Genomic DNA, 14117 nt, shown 5'->3' with positions numbered 1-14117 from the left:
TCACGTATCAGTACCAAAATTCAGATTCTTCTTAATTAATATGTTTTCTATCACTCCCCATCAATAAATTTGTTCAACGAAGTATTTAGTTTTTACCATTTTTGGCCACGGTCGTGACACTGTGCAACGCGGACCGGGGTCTGCGAAGATCAAAGTGAAAAATACTTTTGGAGATGAAAGCCATTGAAAAGAATATTATGAACCCGGAACGACACATATGTCATAGGTCACAATTCTGAGTTACCGGTTGTCTGTCTGACTTGCACGAATTCAACGTTACATACGTTTCTTAGAGGTCGATTATGGACAGCAACCCAACTCCAGCTGCGTTGCCGACAACAAATTTAATGATAGAAAATTCCATTTTTGCATTGAAATTCAAACTTTTTTACAATTAAATTAGTAGCTAAAGGTTCAAAACATTTCTGTCGTTTTACTTATTTTAATTGTACGATTTTCTCTTCTGGCAACGCAACTACAGTTGAGTTGTTATCCATAATCGACCCCTTACATTTGCATACGTTTCTTTGAAGGTTAAAGTTACGAATATTAAATGTTTATAATCTCAAGTTTAAAAATCCCAAAATGTCAACTAGATTAAGATTTTAAAGTAAAAAACATAAAAATACAAATTTATGTCGGGATTGAAAAATGAAAAAAAAAAGAACAAATGCAATTGCACTAAATCCTTATTATGCATCCTAATCCTTATTATATTTTGCCTTCTTTTTAAAAATGCTTAAAACCACCCTTAAGTGGTATTTTTTACCTTTAATTCGTCCCCTGCTGATTTTCACCAAATAGTTCCCACGATCTTTAAGGTAAGACAATAATTTCTTATACTTTCTCTTTAACTCAATTTTTTTAAACAATTATGCATGTTGGTACAGCTGGCATCAATTTCCGCCATTGTTATACGACAAAGGTTAGTATATTATTTAATAAGGTATTGTCAGTATTGATACAAAAAGTAAATTTTAAGGATCCACATTCTCATTTGGGGTGGTTAAACATTTGCAATTTCTACATTTTAGCGTAAAGAATATATGTCAAGAAATGGATGGATGGATGGCGGAAAATTTATTCCATAAATTATAGTTTTTCAAATTTACGCAAATTGTGACCTTTTCAACTCAATACAAACCTTTAGAGGCTATTGTCGTTTGGAATATTTTAAAACACACTCTGTAGTTTTGTTTGGGTCTTATTTTAATGACACTAAAATATTCGTACATTTACAGTGAATAAAGTACACTGTGTTTAATTGTTTGAGTCATGAAAAACTAACCCTATTCTGATAACGCAGAAATAAGAAGACACCATCACATGAACTTTCGGGGTTATGGGACACCGACATTTTCAGGCCTTGGTGTCAAACGCGATCATTTTGTCAGGCTCATATCTTCTAAGAATTTCGAACGAAGTCATACAGAAAAATATTGTGAACACATAAAATCCATCAAACTTCATCAAATTTATTTTATAACTAGCGCTAGCACAACTAGACCCGAGTCCGCGTTGGTGGACCGTCGTATTGAGTTTTAATGACAACTTTTTATGGACAATTCCAAAATAGATATTTTGTACCTCATTTCTTTGGTTCCATTGTCAAACCGGTTTATTCATTGAGGATTTTTAATTTATCAACAGATTTTGTCTCTAACCTTTTTTCTCTTACGGACTTTTTTTGATTTTTTCGCCCATTGATGCTGTTTAGGATGTATTATCGTCCATGTCTCCTACCTTTATCCCAAAGCGATGTAATTATAAAAGTTAAAGAAAATGGTAAAGTCCAATTCTCCCGCTTATTGAGAATTATATGTTTTTAATTTTTCATGGCTGATAGACTGCTGAACCTCACCATTTAAGGAAATTTGTAAATATATCGTCCGAAATTCTTGCCAACATCAACCACGGCACATTCCATAAAATTTTATGAAAATCGGTTCGTTAGTTTTCGAGATGTAACGTACTTACTTATAACCCCGTAATTCGTCAACAAATATATAGTATTTTGGACCACGGCACATTCCTGAACATTTTCTGAAAATTTAATTAAATTAGGTTCAGTAGTTTTTGAAAAGAGTGGGAGTGGTCATAAGATTTCAATATATAACATATTTAAAAAAATGCGCGTAGTCCGGGTTTTGATTCCAAATATCCTATACCTAATACCTAGGGGTCCGGGACGCATCCCCATTGGCTCCCAAAACTAATGCTAAAACCGATATAATCATAAGCTTGGCATACACATAAGGCGTTTCAAAATAGACGTGGGAAGGTACACCACCCTTAACAACTGCGAAGCTATGTGTTTCAAAACAAAGCAAACATGTATAATTGTTATTTCTGATGCATTTAGTTGCATTTTCGAGTACAATGCATGAGTGTGCAACTGAAATATTTCGACGAAGTTTAAAAAACACAAAGCAACTGACCATACTGAAGACATGAGAATCGATTTAGTAGTTTTGGAGAAAAAACATATTTAACAAGTAAACAAGTAAGAACGGCGTTAAGTTCGGCCGGGCCGAACTTGTTATACCCTCCACCACAAGTTGTATTGAAGTAAAATGGAATAATTAGTTTCCTTTCGTGTATGAAGAAGACTTAATACTGAATTTCAGCAATTTCGGTAAAACAATGTGAGGCATCATTCTATGGGGGCTATTTCAAAACGTCAATCTATACCGACAAATTTCTGACGGAAAGTTTTTAGGCTCAAAGAAGACTAAATACCAAATCAAGAAGTAAAATACTGAAAATCAAGAAGTAAGCTTCTATGGGGATATAGGAAGACGTGGACCTATGCAGATAATACTCTTCTGGAATATTTTATAACTCTTGGAAGACGAAATAACGAATTTCAGCCATTTTGGTTGGATATTGACGTCACAATCTTCAGTATTACGAAAATCCGGAGGTACCGTTCTATGGGGGCTATATCGAAACGTGGACCTATATTGACGAATTTTAGTCAGAAATGGGGCAATATGAAAGAGTGGACCTGTACAGACAGATTTCTGGCGAACAGTTTTATATCACATTGAAGACTAAATACCAAATTTCAGCCATTTTTGTGGAATATTGAAGCCACAACCTTCAAAATACGCAAAATCGGGAGGTACTTTTTTATGGGGGCTATATGAAGGCGTGGACCTATACCGACAAATTTAAAGGGGAAGTTTGAGTACCCCCAACGAAGTCTAAATACCAAATTTCAGTCATTTCGATGGAATATTGAGGCCACAACGTTCAAATACCGAAAATCGGGAGGTACCGTTCTATGGGGGCTATATGAAGGCATGGACCGATGCCGACAAAGTTCTGGGGGAAAGTTTTATACCACCAACGTAGACTAAGTACCAAATTTCAGCCATTTCGGTGTGATAATGAAGCAAAAACCTTCAAAATACCGAAAATCGGGAGGTACCGTTCTATGGGGGCTATATAAAGGTGTGGACCGATACCGACAAAATTCTGGGGGAAAGTTTTAGACCCCTAAAGAAGACTACGTAACAAATTTCAGCCATTTTGGTAGATAAATTAAGCTAAAACCTTCAAAATACCGAAAATCGGGAGGTACCGTTATATGGGGGCTATATGAAGGTGTGGACCGATACCGACAAAATTCTGGGGGAAAGTTTTATACTCCTAAAGAAGACAACATACCAAATTCCAGCCATTTGGGTAGGATAATGAAGCTAAAACCTTAAAAATTCCGAAAATCGGGAGGTACCGTTCTATGGGGGCTATATCAAAACGTTGACCGATATATCCCATTTTCAATACCAACCATCCTGCAAGTAATAGAAACTTCTGTACTAAATTTTGACTCTCTATCTTTAATATTGCGAGCTGTATCTTGATTTCAACAGACAGACAGACGGACGGACTGACGGACGGACGGACGGACGGACAGACGGACATGGTCAAATCGACATAGAATTTTATGCTGATCAAGAATATATATACTTTATAGGGTCTCCGACGAATATTTCGATGTGTTACAAACGGAATGACAAATTTAATTATACCCTCCATATGGTGGAGGGTATAAAAAGTATGAGTCGGTTTTGCCGACAGAGATATACCGTCAGCCTGTGTGAAGTGAAACACTTTTTCCCAAAAAAAAAAACATTTATTGGGGTTTCCAAAATTTTGGGCGTATGAACTGACAAAAATATAAATTGGATTAAAGCTCAAAAATGTGCGGGGGTATCGATAGATAGGGCTTTTGGGCCACTGTAAACAGGGCCACTAGGAAAACCTTCGGTAAAAATGTCCAACGGCTCCTCGAACAGGTCCTTAACCACACAAAAATGTTGAACATTTATGTAAGTGGTACACCAAGGATTGAACCGATAGGGCCCACATTCGAACATAAACTAAGTTTGGACAAAATATTTAAAGACACGTTTGGACCAAATCGGTTGCTGTGTTTAAGAGATATCGCGCTTACTATTTTAGCGAATATTTTCGAACTTTTGTAAAGAGGTATCGGAAGGAGTGGACCTATAAGCACCACTTTCGAATTTCATCTAAAATTCGAAGAAATATTACGATATCCAAAGTGGGCACGAACGCAATATTCGGTTCGAGGTCTCCAGCCACTACATACGGTGGTATAGGGGGTTTTACACGTTTCGGGCTGTTTTCTTAAGACGTGTTGTTTTGCCCCTGAAAAAACTTTTACTATCGTAATTGAGGCTGCGAATGAAAGTTGCATCAACAAAAATCAAATTGATTCGAGAACATGTCTTAAAGTGAATTTATACGAAATTTTGTGTGGTAGGTACTTGAAGGATTGGACAAATATGGTCCATATTCGAACCTGATCTATATCTGGTAGATATATAAGGATGTGCAAAGTATGGACCCAATCGGTCACTCCCTTAAAGAGTTATCTGCTCACAATTTTTCCGAACATTTGTGTTCAGAACTTGCAAAATATTACTACATGCAGCGGTTTTCCCGTTTAGTGCTAAAAATGCGTTCCCGTACTCCGAAATCTAGCAAGACTTGCACTTCTCTTTAAACCAAAATAGCGCCGAATATCACCCTCTTCTCCTGTTTTCTGCCATACAATTTTGGCCTAGTAGAAACTAGCAGCATGTTCATTGGCATCTAAATACGATAGCTGATATGTTAATTTTGACACTTCTGCTGGAGTTTTTCCGATTTCCGTAATTTTTTTAAGAAATTTGTATGGGGAAGAAATTTTTGACAATTCGCTGTTTTTTCTAACATTACCATTAAAAAGTACGGTAACACAATGAAAAATAGAATTGTAACAAACTAATTTAATATTTTTTCACATGTTTACAAATTTCGATACTAAAATTTTTTGTTGCAGCAATTGAACATCTACCTTGTTTATTCTGATACGTGAAAAGTGTTGCAACTTTTGGTAATTTGTTAGGCAAAAACAGGGCTGTATATCATGTATACTGAGATTTCGATGTTGATTTCGCTGAAATCACGAAATGAGACGATATCGTTTTTGTATGCAAAATCATGATAAATTTTGCTTGATTCCGCGCGAAACCACGAAACGCCTTCGAAATCACGAAAAGGCGACGAATGTAAACCAAACATTAGATGTAATTCGAATTATTTTAATTGTAATTCGAGAATTCCATTTGTAATTCGAATTATTCGATTTGTAATTCGAATCATTCCATTTGTATGGAAGTTGGGGTTTAATATACCCCAACTCGTGGAATTTTTTAATGTTTAAACCCCAACTCGTGGAATTTTTAAAAGTTGGGGTTTAATATACCCCATTTTCAAAAGTTGGGGTTTAATACCCCAAACTCGTGGAATTTTTTAAAGTTTAAAACCCAATTCGTGGAATATTTTAAAGATTATACCCCAACTCGTGGAATTTTTAAAAGTTGAAGTTTAATATACCCCAACTCGTGGAATTTTTAAAAGGTGGGGTTTAATGTACCCCAAACTCTTGGAATTTTTTAAAGTATAAACCCCAACTCGTGGAACTTTAAAAAGTTGGGGTTCAATATACCCCAACTCGTGGATTTTTTTAAAGTTTAAACCCCAACTCGTGGAATTTTTTTAAGTTTTAAATCAACTCGTGGAATTTTTTAAAGTTTTAAATCAACTCGTGGAATTTTTTAAAGTTTTAAATCAACTCGTGGAATTTTCAAAAGTTGGGGTTTAATATACCCCAACTCGTGCAATTTTTGTAATGTTTAAACACCAAAACTCGTGGAATTTTCAAAAGTTGGGGTTTATACACCCCGTCTGTGGTAAACTCTTTAGCAATAGACAAATTGAGATAGGACTAAAATTTGACAAAATACAAAAAAATTTCGTAATTAATAAAAAAGAGGAAATTTCCAAAAGTTAGCCAAAAACATCGCCAACTATTCCATAAACCGCCAAAAATTCGCCACGTTTGGCGAGAAATCACTATATCTGACAACCCTGCAAGATACAGTTTACAATTTGGTAGATAAGTTTGGTATTGATAATTGGCTATATCGGTCGATGTTTTGATATAGCACCCATGTAACGGTACCTTGCGATTGTATTTGTATTTTGCAGTTTGTTTTTTGCCACATTATTTAACCAAAATGGCTAAGATTTCGTACCTCATGGATAGTGTTTAGTATACAGAAACAAAGATACAATATTTTTTTAAAAAATCATACATGTGAGTAAACTATAAGATTCTCTAACAGATTTCATTACAGTCATGACATACACGATAATTATTTTTTGTTTAATTGCTGGAACACATGTGTGGTTTAGAAAAGGAAATAAATCTTCAGAACATACTGGGGCTGCTTAAAAACCACGTCATTTTGAAATGAGACAACCAACGAATATGTATGCCATGTCCCTGAAATACAAATTGTATGAACATTAATGTTGTTCATCATTTATGGGACTTGTTCATCATCATCATCATCTACGATAAGAAATTATCTTCTCTCTCCCGCAATCTCTCGTTATGTATCTGTGAAATATGCTACAATATTATCGTGTCAATGAAATATAATATTCTAATAAGCTAATAATGTATGTATGTATAAGTTGTCACTTGAAATTTAATACAAAGCAATAACCCTTTTCTCATGGTAAATGCCATCCTGTAGGTATAAAAATATAAATTATAGCTTATCTCTTTCGTTTGCTCTTTATTAGAAATATTAGTTATCAGTAAAAATTAATAAAAATAGGAGAGTATTATATATGTATGGAGCAAGTACATTTATTTCCGTTTGTTTTTCGTTTTTTTTTATTTTTTATTTTTGTTCTACACAAAATTATGAATATTTTGTAGCACACAACATGCTTTGGTACACATACCACAAATGGTTGTATGCAATCATTGTATGTAGCAATAACATCAGCCATCCATCCATCCATGCAGTAATACTTAAAATAATTTTCTGTACCCCTAAGTCGATGCATTCATCCACTATGCAGATGCTCTCATTTCTTCTGTTTTGTTTTGATTTCTTGGAAATCTTTGTTTTAATTTTTTCTGATCTCATCATGTGTAAAATATTCGAGTAGATGAGGAGGGAATATAAAATAGAGAACAATTGTATAATCGAAAAGTCTTCCTATACGAATACCCTACAGTAATGATGGGAAATGTATGAACATCGATGCCCGGTTTAATACCATGACAACTTTGAAAAAAGTAGAAAGAAAAGGAATATATGAGGCGCTCTGCGCCAAAACGGCCTAACCCACATGTTAAAAAAAGGTTTCGGATAGATCTTTGTAGTCTGTTTGATTATTTTGAACATGTAGGTTAGGCCGTTTTGGCGCTGAGCGCCTCATAACCACACTGGACTTTTAGTTTCGGACCAAATCAAATGGCTGCAGACAAAACAATATTAGGAGTGGTAGACCTAAACACAAAATTCCCATTAATAACCAATTCGGTAGAAAAATGTGATTAAATCATCAAAAATCTTAAATCGGGTGGTACCATTATATCGGGGCTAAACCAAAACGTGGAAATATACTGCCTGATTTTTTGCAATGGATATTTTGTACCTGTCATTATGTCCTGTACCCATGGCGAAGACTAAAAAACAAATTTCAGTAATTTTATTAATTTTCTCTTTGGAGTTGAGTTTAATAATCGAAGATTTTTTGTAATTAAAAAAGTCATTTTGTCATTTTGGTCGAATAATGTGGCTAAAACTATCAAAATACCGAAAATCGGGTAGTACCGTTCTATGGGGGCTATATGAAGATATGGGCCTATACCGACAAATTTCTGGTGGAAAGTTGTATACCTCCAGAGAAGGCTAAATACCAAATATTAATCATTTCGTTGGCGTAGTGAGGCCTCAACCTTCAAAATACCGAAAATCGGGAGGTACCGTTTTATGGGGGCTATATTAAAACGTGCACCTATACAAATAATTCTCTTCTGGTATATTTTATACACCCATCGAAGACTTCTCAGCAAAAAAAAATGATTACCAAATAATGGGTTTTTATAGTACTTTTTGGCAGTCGTAAATACTTACAAAACCCTTTGTTAAAATAATGGGTTAGTAGACATTATTTTAACAAAGGCATTTCGCTCTGAATAACTAGTTATTCTATAACTAGTTCTGGTATATTTTATAAACCCATCCCAAGACTTCCCAGCAAAAGAATGATTACCAAATAAAGGGTTTTTATAGTACTTTTTGGCAGTCGTAAATACTTACAAAACCCTCTACTAACCCATTATTTTAACAAGGGCATTGCGCTCTGAATAACTAGCTAGTTACCGTGTAATTTGTAATGGGTTACATAATGACCAAATTTTTGCTGGGCTAATACAAGATTTCAGCCATAAATACTAGAAAACTGTCAATATACCAAATATCGGAATGGATCGTTCTACGAGGGCTATATTAAGACGTGGACGTACATATGTATGTATACCGACAAATTTCAGGAGGAAAGTTTTATACCCCCACCCAAGACTAAATGCCAATTGCTCATACTGTTGGATATTGAAGGCACAACCATTAAAATACACTGTGCAACATTTTTAAGGTGATCTTGTGCAAACAATTCGAACTGAGGATTTTTTGAAAGTACAGACCCAAACGACAAGAAAACCTAGTTGGGTTTTGTTGTGTCAGATCCAGCTCGGATTTTATGGCCCCATCTTAACATGGTTAAATATTGAGTTTTTAAAGAAATTCGGGGCTATATCTCTGAAACCAAAGCGAATCTTCTTCTGACCTCTGAAGCAAATTTGTAGATAAGGACAAGAATAAAATATATGGAGAAATAATGAACACGAAAAACTACATTTATTGCCTCAAATTTCAAAATATATGCAAAAATTTCACAATGTTTATACATTTCGCACCGTATCTCCAAAAACGTTAATTTTTTCTGAATATTTTTTTTTGTTGTTTGCATTAAATCAAGCTCGAGGTCATTGATTTAATGCAAACAACATTGTATAAAAAAAAGGTCGAAGAAAATTCAATATTTAACAATTATTTTTTTTTTTTTTTGGAAAAACATTTCCTGTAGGCCTATTCTGTAACTTTTATCGATTGAAAAGTTGTTAAAATTTCTTTTGTTTTTGTAACAACTACAAAACAAACAAATGAAATTGTTGTAAAATAAACAATGAGTGAAGTTGTTAAAAAGTTACTGAATAGGGGGGCTGGAATGTAATACACAACTCTTCAGAACACGTCATTGTTGTAAAATGCTTCTATGCCGTTGTTTTCAGTACATTTTTCAACGATGATTTAATCAAAATGTCAATAATGTAGTGAAATCCGAAATGCGAGAATAAACTGTAAGATATGATGCAAAATACCACTGAAACAATATGAAGTAAGCATTTTAGAGTTTCAGAATGTTCTAAAGAATTGTTGAGAACTTTATTTGGAAGATTTTTGCGAAAGGTTACTTCGTACAACTCCCAATAGTTTAGCCGATACTGACCAGAATTTCAGAAATTATGTAAAATTGTCTATATTTTGTAGATTTAGATGCCCTAGATGGAGTTTTTCTTATATAGTTTTTTTTTTTTTCAAAAGATAAGTTTTACTAGTTTAGGGCTACTATATTGCTAAAGACAGCAAGGCCAAATTCCTATTCGTTTATGGGATAAAGTCCTGATAAATGCAAAAAAAAAGTGTAGATTTAGCCCGGTTTAGATGATGACATAAATCCCGAACTGGATCTGACAGGACAAACCCCTACTAGGGTGTTTGTAGTCTAAAGATGTACTTTCAAAAAATGCATACTAGAAGTTGTTTGCATTTTCAGTGTTGCATAGTGATACCGAAAATCGGGAGGTACCGTTCTATGGATGCTATATCATAACGTAAAACAAATTTGAGACTACTGCAGACATAGAAAAAGCTATATCCACTATACAGAAATCCCAGCATTTTGATATATCCATAAACATTGTAAAACAGATTTAGACCCTTTAGATACAAATTGATATAGGTACTATTCAAACTATGTATGTATAGCATTTTTATAACCTCTGCATTTATGTTAACGAAGGCATATCAGGAAAAATGTCTAAAAATGTTTTTCATTTCAAAAAAATTAAAAAAAAATGTTTTTTTTGATACTACTTTGATACCACTGTGAATAAATATATAAAATATAGGAGATATGTATCAATTTGAACTGATTTCTATATAATATGGTACACTTGTTACTAGACAAAATGCCGTCACACATTCCAAATTTCATAAAAATTGGACAGCTCGGGCGAAAATATATATGGGAACTATATCCAAATCTGAACCGATTTCGATTGAATTTTGCACAATTATTTCTAGACTGAATTCAGTCACACATTCTACATTTCATCGAAATCAAACATATATAGCATGCTTGGTGCAGCAAATACCTGAAATCGGTCGAGAATATATATGGGAGCTATATCCAAATCTGAACCGATTTCGATATAATTTGGTACACTTATTTCTAGACCGAATTCAGTCACACATTCCACATATCATCGAAATCAAACATACATAGCGTGTTTGGTGCAGCAAATACGTGAAATCGGCCGAGAATATATATGGGAGCTATATCCAAATATGAACCGATTTCAATTGAATTTTGCACATCTATTTCTAGACTAAATTCAGTCACATATTCCAAATTTCATCAAAATCGGACGTATATAGCGTGTTTGGTGCAGCAAATACGTCAAATCGGCCGAAAATATATATGGGAGCTATATCCAAATCTGAACCGATTTCGATGTCATTTGGCACACTTAGTTCTAGACCGAATTCAGTTACACATTCCAAATTTCATCAACATCGGAGGTATATAGCTTGTTTGGTGCAGCAAATACGTCAAATCGGCAGAAAATATAATGGGAGCTGTATCCAAATCTGAACCGATTTCGATATAATTTGGCACACTTATTTCTAGACCGAATTCAGTCACACATTACAAATTTCATCAACATCGGAGGTATATAGCGTGTTTGGTGCAGCAAATACGTGAAATCGGCCGATAATATCCATATATGGGAGCTATATCCAAATCTGAACCGATTTCGATATAATTTGGCACACTTATTTCTAGACCGAATTCAGTCACACATTCCAAATTTCATCGAAATCAAACATATATAGCGTGTTTGGTGCAGCAAATACGTCAAATCGTCCGAAAATATATATGGGAGCTATATCCAAATCTGAACTGATTTTCACCAAAAGCAATAGCGTTCTTCCTATGGCTAAAGAAATTATATTACCAAAATTTCAGCTGAATCGGACAAAAAATGCGCCCTGTACGTTGCGAATAAAAATACATGGACAGACGGACATGCATAAATCGACTCAGAAAGTTATTATATGTATATCCCCAAAAGGAACTATGGGTCTATTACGTTTCCTTTTGTATGTTACATACAAATGCACAAAGACATAATATACCCCTTACCACAGTGTGGTGTAGGGTATAAATAGTTATTCAAAATCTGTTTTTGTTACCAACTTTGTTCGTTGTGCGCAAAAGATATAACCGTTTTAATTATGATAATTAGAAAAAATTAAAAAAAATCGCGGCTTAATATAGCAAGCTGTTATATCCTATTATCGTGAACTGAATACGTACCCTTTTCGATGATGAAAAAAAAATCGAAAAGTCTCAATAATTTGACGTATTTACAAACATATTTTTGAAACAATATATAAAAAAATTAAAACAGCATCCAGACATTGTGAGGAATAAAATGAAACCTAAGTCGTGAAGGTTGGAGCATGTTATTTGCAAAAATACGAAAACAATATGACGAACAAAGTACAAATCATATTATTCTAATTTTATTTTTTATGGTTTTATGGGAAAAGTTGAAGAAAAAATGTTTGAGTTCTTGGTTGTTTTCGTCAAAATTTCACGCAATAATGAAGATATTCCATTGCAACAAATTTTTCGCTTATAGTTTTCTTATTGGCGAATATTTTTTAGAGCATTATATTAAATCATAAGAAATTGCAATTGTGACATAACATTAAAATAATGTTATGTTGAATATTACAACATTTGATTTGCCATCACAGCGAATCAATACCTTTTATTTGATGTACAGTTTGTGAAATTCTATTTGTCGGCCACGATGTACCATCTGTTGAATATTAGGGCGCAAAATACAGTAAAATGGCCATAATTTCCACGAAGTTCATTTGCATTTTATCCGCATCCGATTTCGATTATAACCTTTAAAAAATACATCATTTTATGTCGTTTCATTGCGATCCATCAAGAACCGCGGATGTAGCATCGCACCTAATTTTTAGAAAAAAAAATCAATTGTATCTCCGGATTCGCTATAGTTTTTAAATATCTGCTTTCGCACTTTTTAAGCAGGCGTATCGCTCTCTATTGTTGAGTAGAAATGACACATCAAAAACGCTTTTAAATTCGCGATGTTTTCAAAAAGATTTGTTGCAGATATTCGAAATTTGAGAGGTATTATAACCGCTGATATAGTGGACGGATTTAGACGTGCCGTAGCTTATTAGATTCAGAACGTAAAAAAACTAAATTTACGTGGGTTTCCATGGAATTCGAAGAGCGTTTGTAAATTTAAAACAAAAAAACAGGTTTTTTTAGAAAAATTTGGGCGGGTTTGGGCGCAGATTATTGTGATCCTACAAAGGCTACACACTCATGCTGTACATTAAAAAACGCGAAATCGCGAGTACTACAATCAAGTAATATACCTTTAGATAAATCTATCTGCGCGTCCCGATTAGAGCAAAAATTCATTTTCAGTCTTCAAAATGTCAGCATCCGTTTGAGGTAGATACAGTGGATATATTAAAAAATTATACTTTAAACTTCAATGCTGAAGTGTATTCTTTAACTTCTCCTTTGAGCATTAAGCTCTACATTGTGTTGTAAAATCACTAATTGAAAATTAACATAAAAACTCGTTTCCTTCAACGATTTGTTCCGATTTTTATACCCTCAGCATTTATGCTAACGAGGGTACGTACACTTTCATACGGGCAAAATGGGCCTCATCGAAATAATGGTTTTAGACCCCAAGTATGTTTGGACGAAATCCGTTTCTAACAATATGGAATTGATTTAGCCATGTCCGTCCGTCTGTCTGTCTGGCTGGAGCGCACGATAACTCTCGAATGGATCAACCGATTCGGTCCAAAATTTGGATTTCGTAACATTTTCTCCAAACTTAGTCTAAGTTCGAAGATGGGCTACATCGGTCCACTCCTTCCGGTACCTCCCCCACAAAAGTTCGAAAATGTTCGGAAAATTTGTCGCACCATAACTCTTGTTGCAACAACTTGTATTCACTGTCCCGCATACGACGGTACAAGTTTCATTAGGGGCAAGTCCATACTTCCTGAGAAAATAGCCCGAAAGGTGCAAAAAACCCCTATGATACAGTGTGTAGTGGTTGGAGCGCAAGATAAATCTCGGTCCAAAATATGGCCTTCGTAATATTTTGTCCAAACATAGTCTAAGTTCGAAGATAAGCCATATCGGTCCACTCCATCAGGTACCTCCCCCTCAAAAATGTTCGTTCAGAAAAATCGACAAAATCGATTAGTTGTCAATGAGAGCCGTACAAAAAATTTTCCGAGCGAAATTTTTGC

At 34.4% G+C, this 14117-nt stretch overlaps 1 protein-coding gene across 7 annotated transcripts in view; it reads right to left on the bottom strand.

Moving 5' to 3' along the window:
* SPARC (secreted protein, acidic, cysteine-rich) overlaps nucleotides 1-14117 on the bottom strand; it is a 50788-nt gene that overhangs the window by 12095 nt on the left and 24576 nt on the right. For 2 of the 7 annotated variants that reach the window (XM_073960626.1, XM_073960624.1), the window contains exon 2: nucleotides 770-814. The exons of 4 other annotated variants lie outside the window; for them this stretch is intronic. Coding sequence is in view for 1 of the 3 variants with exons in the window: in XM_073960621.1 (XP_073816722.1) it covers nucleotides 1978-2030 (53 nt within the window). In the remaining 2 variants the exon portion in view is untranslated. Of the gene's footprint in view, nucleotides 1-769; nucleotides 815-1977; nucleotides 2040-14117 lie in introns of those variants that run through there. One more of the 7 variants, XM_073960621.1, reaches the window with a different exon arrangement.

The sequence above is a fragment of the Musca autumnalis genome, unplaced genomic scaffold, assembly GCF_047663935.1.
Source record: "Musca autumnalis isolate F117 unplaced genomic scaffold, ASM4766393v1 scaffold_1, whole genome shotgun sequence".
NCBI lineage: Eukaryota > Metazoa > Arthropoda > Insecta > Diptera > Muscidae > Musca > Musca autumnalis.
The sequence above is the reverse complement of the archived record's forward strand: the minus strand, read 5'-3'. Positions and strand labels throughout refer to the sequence as shown.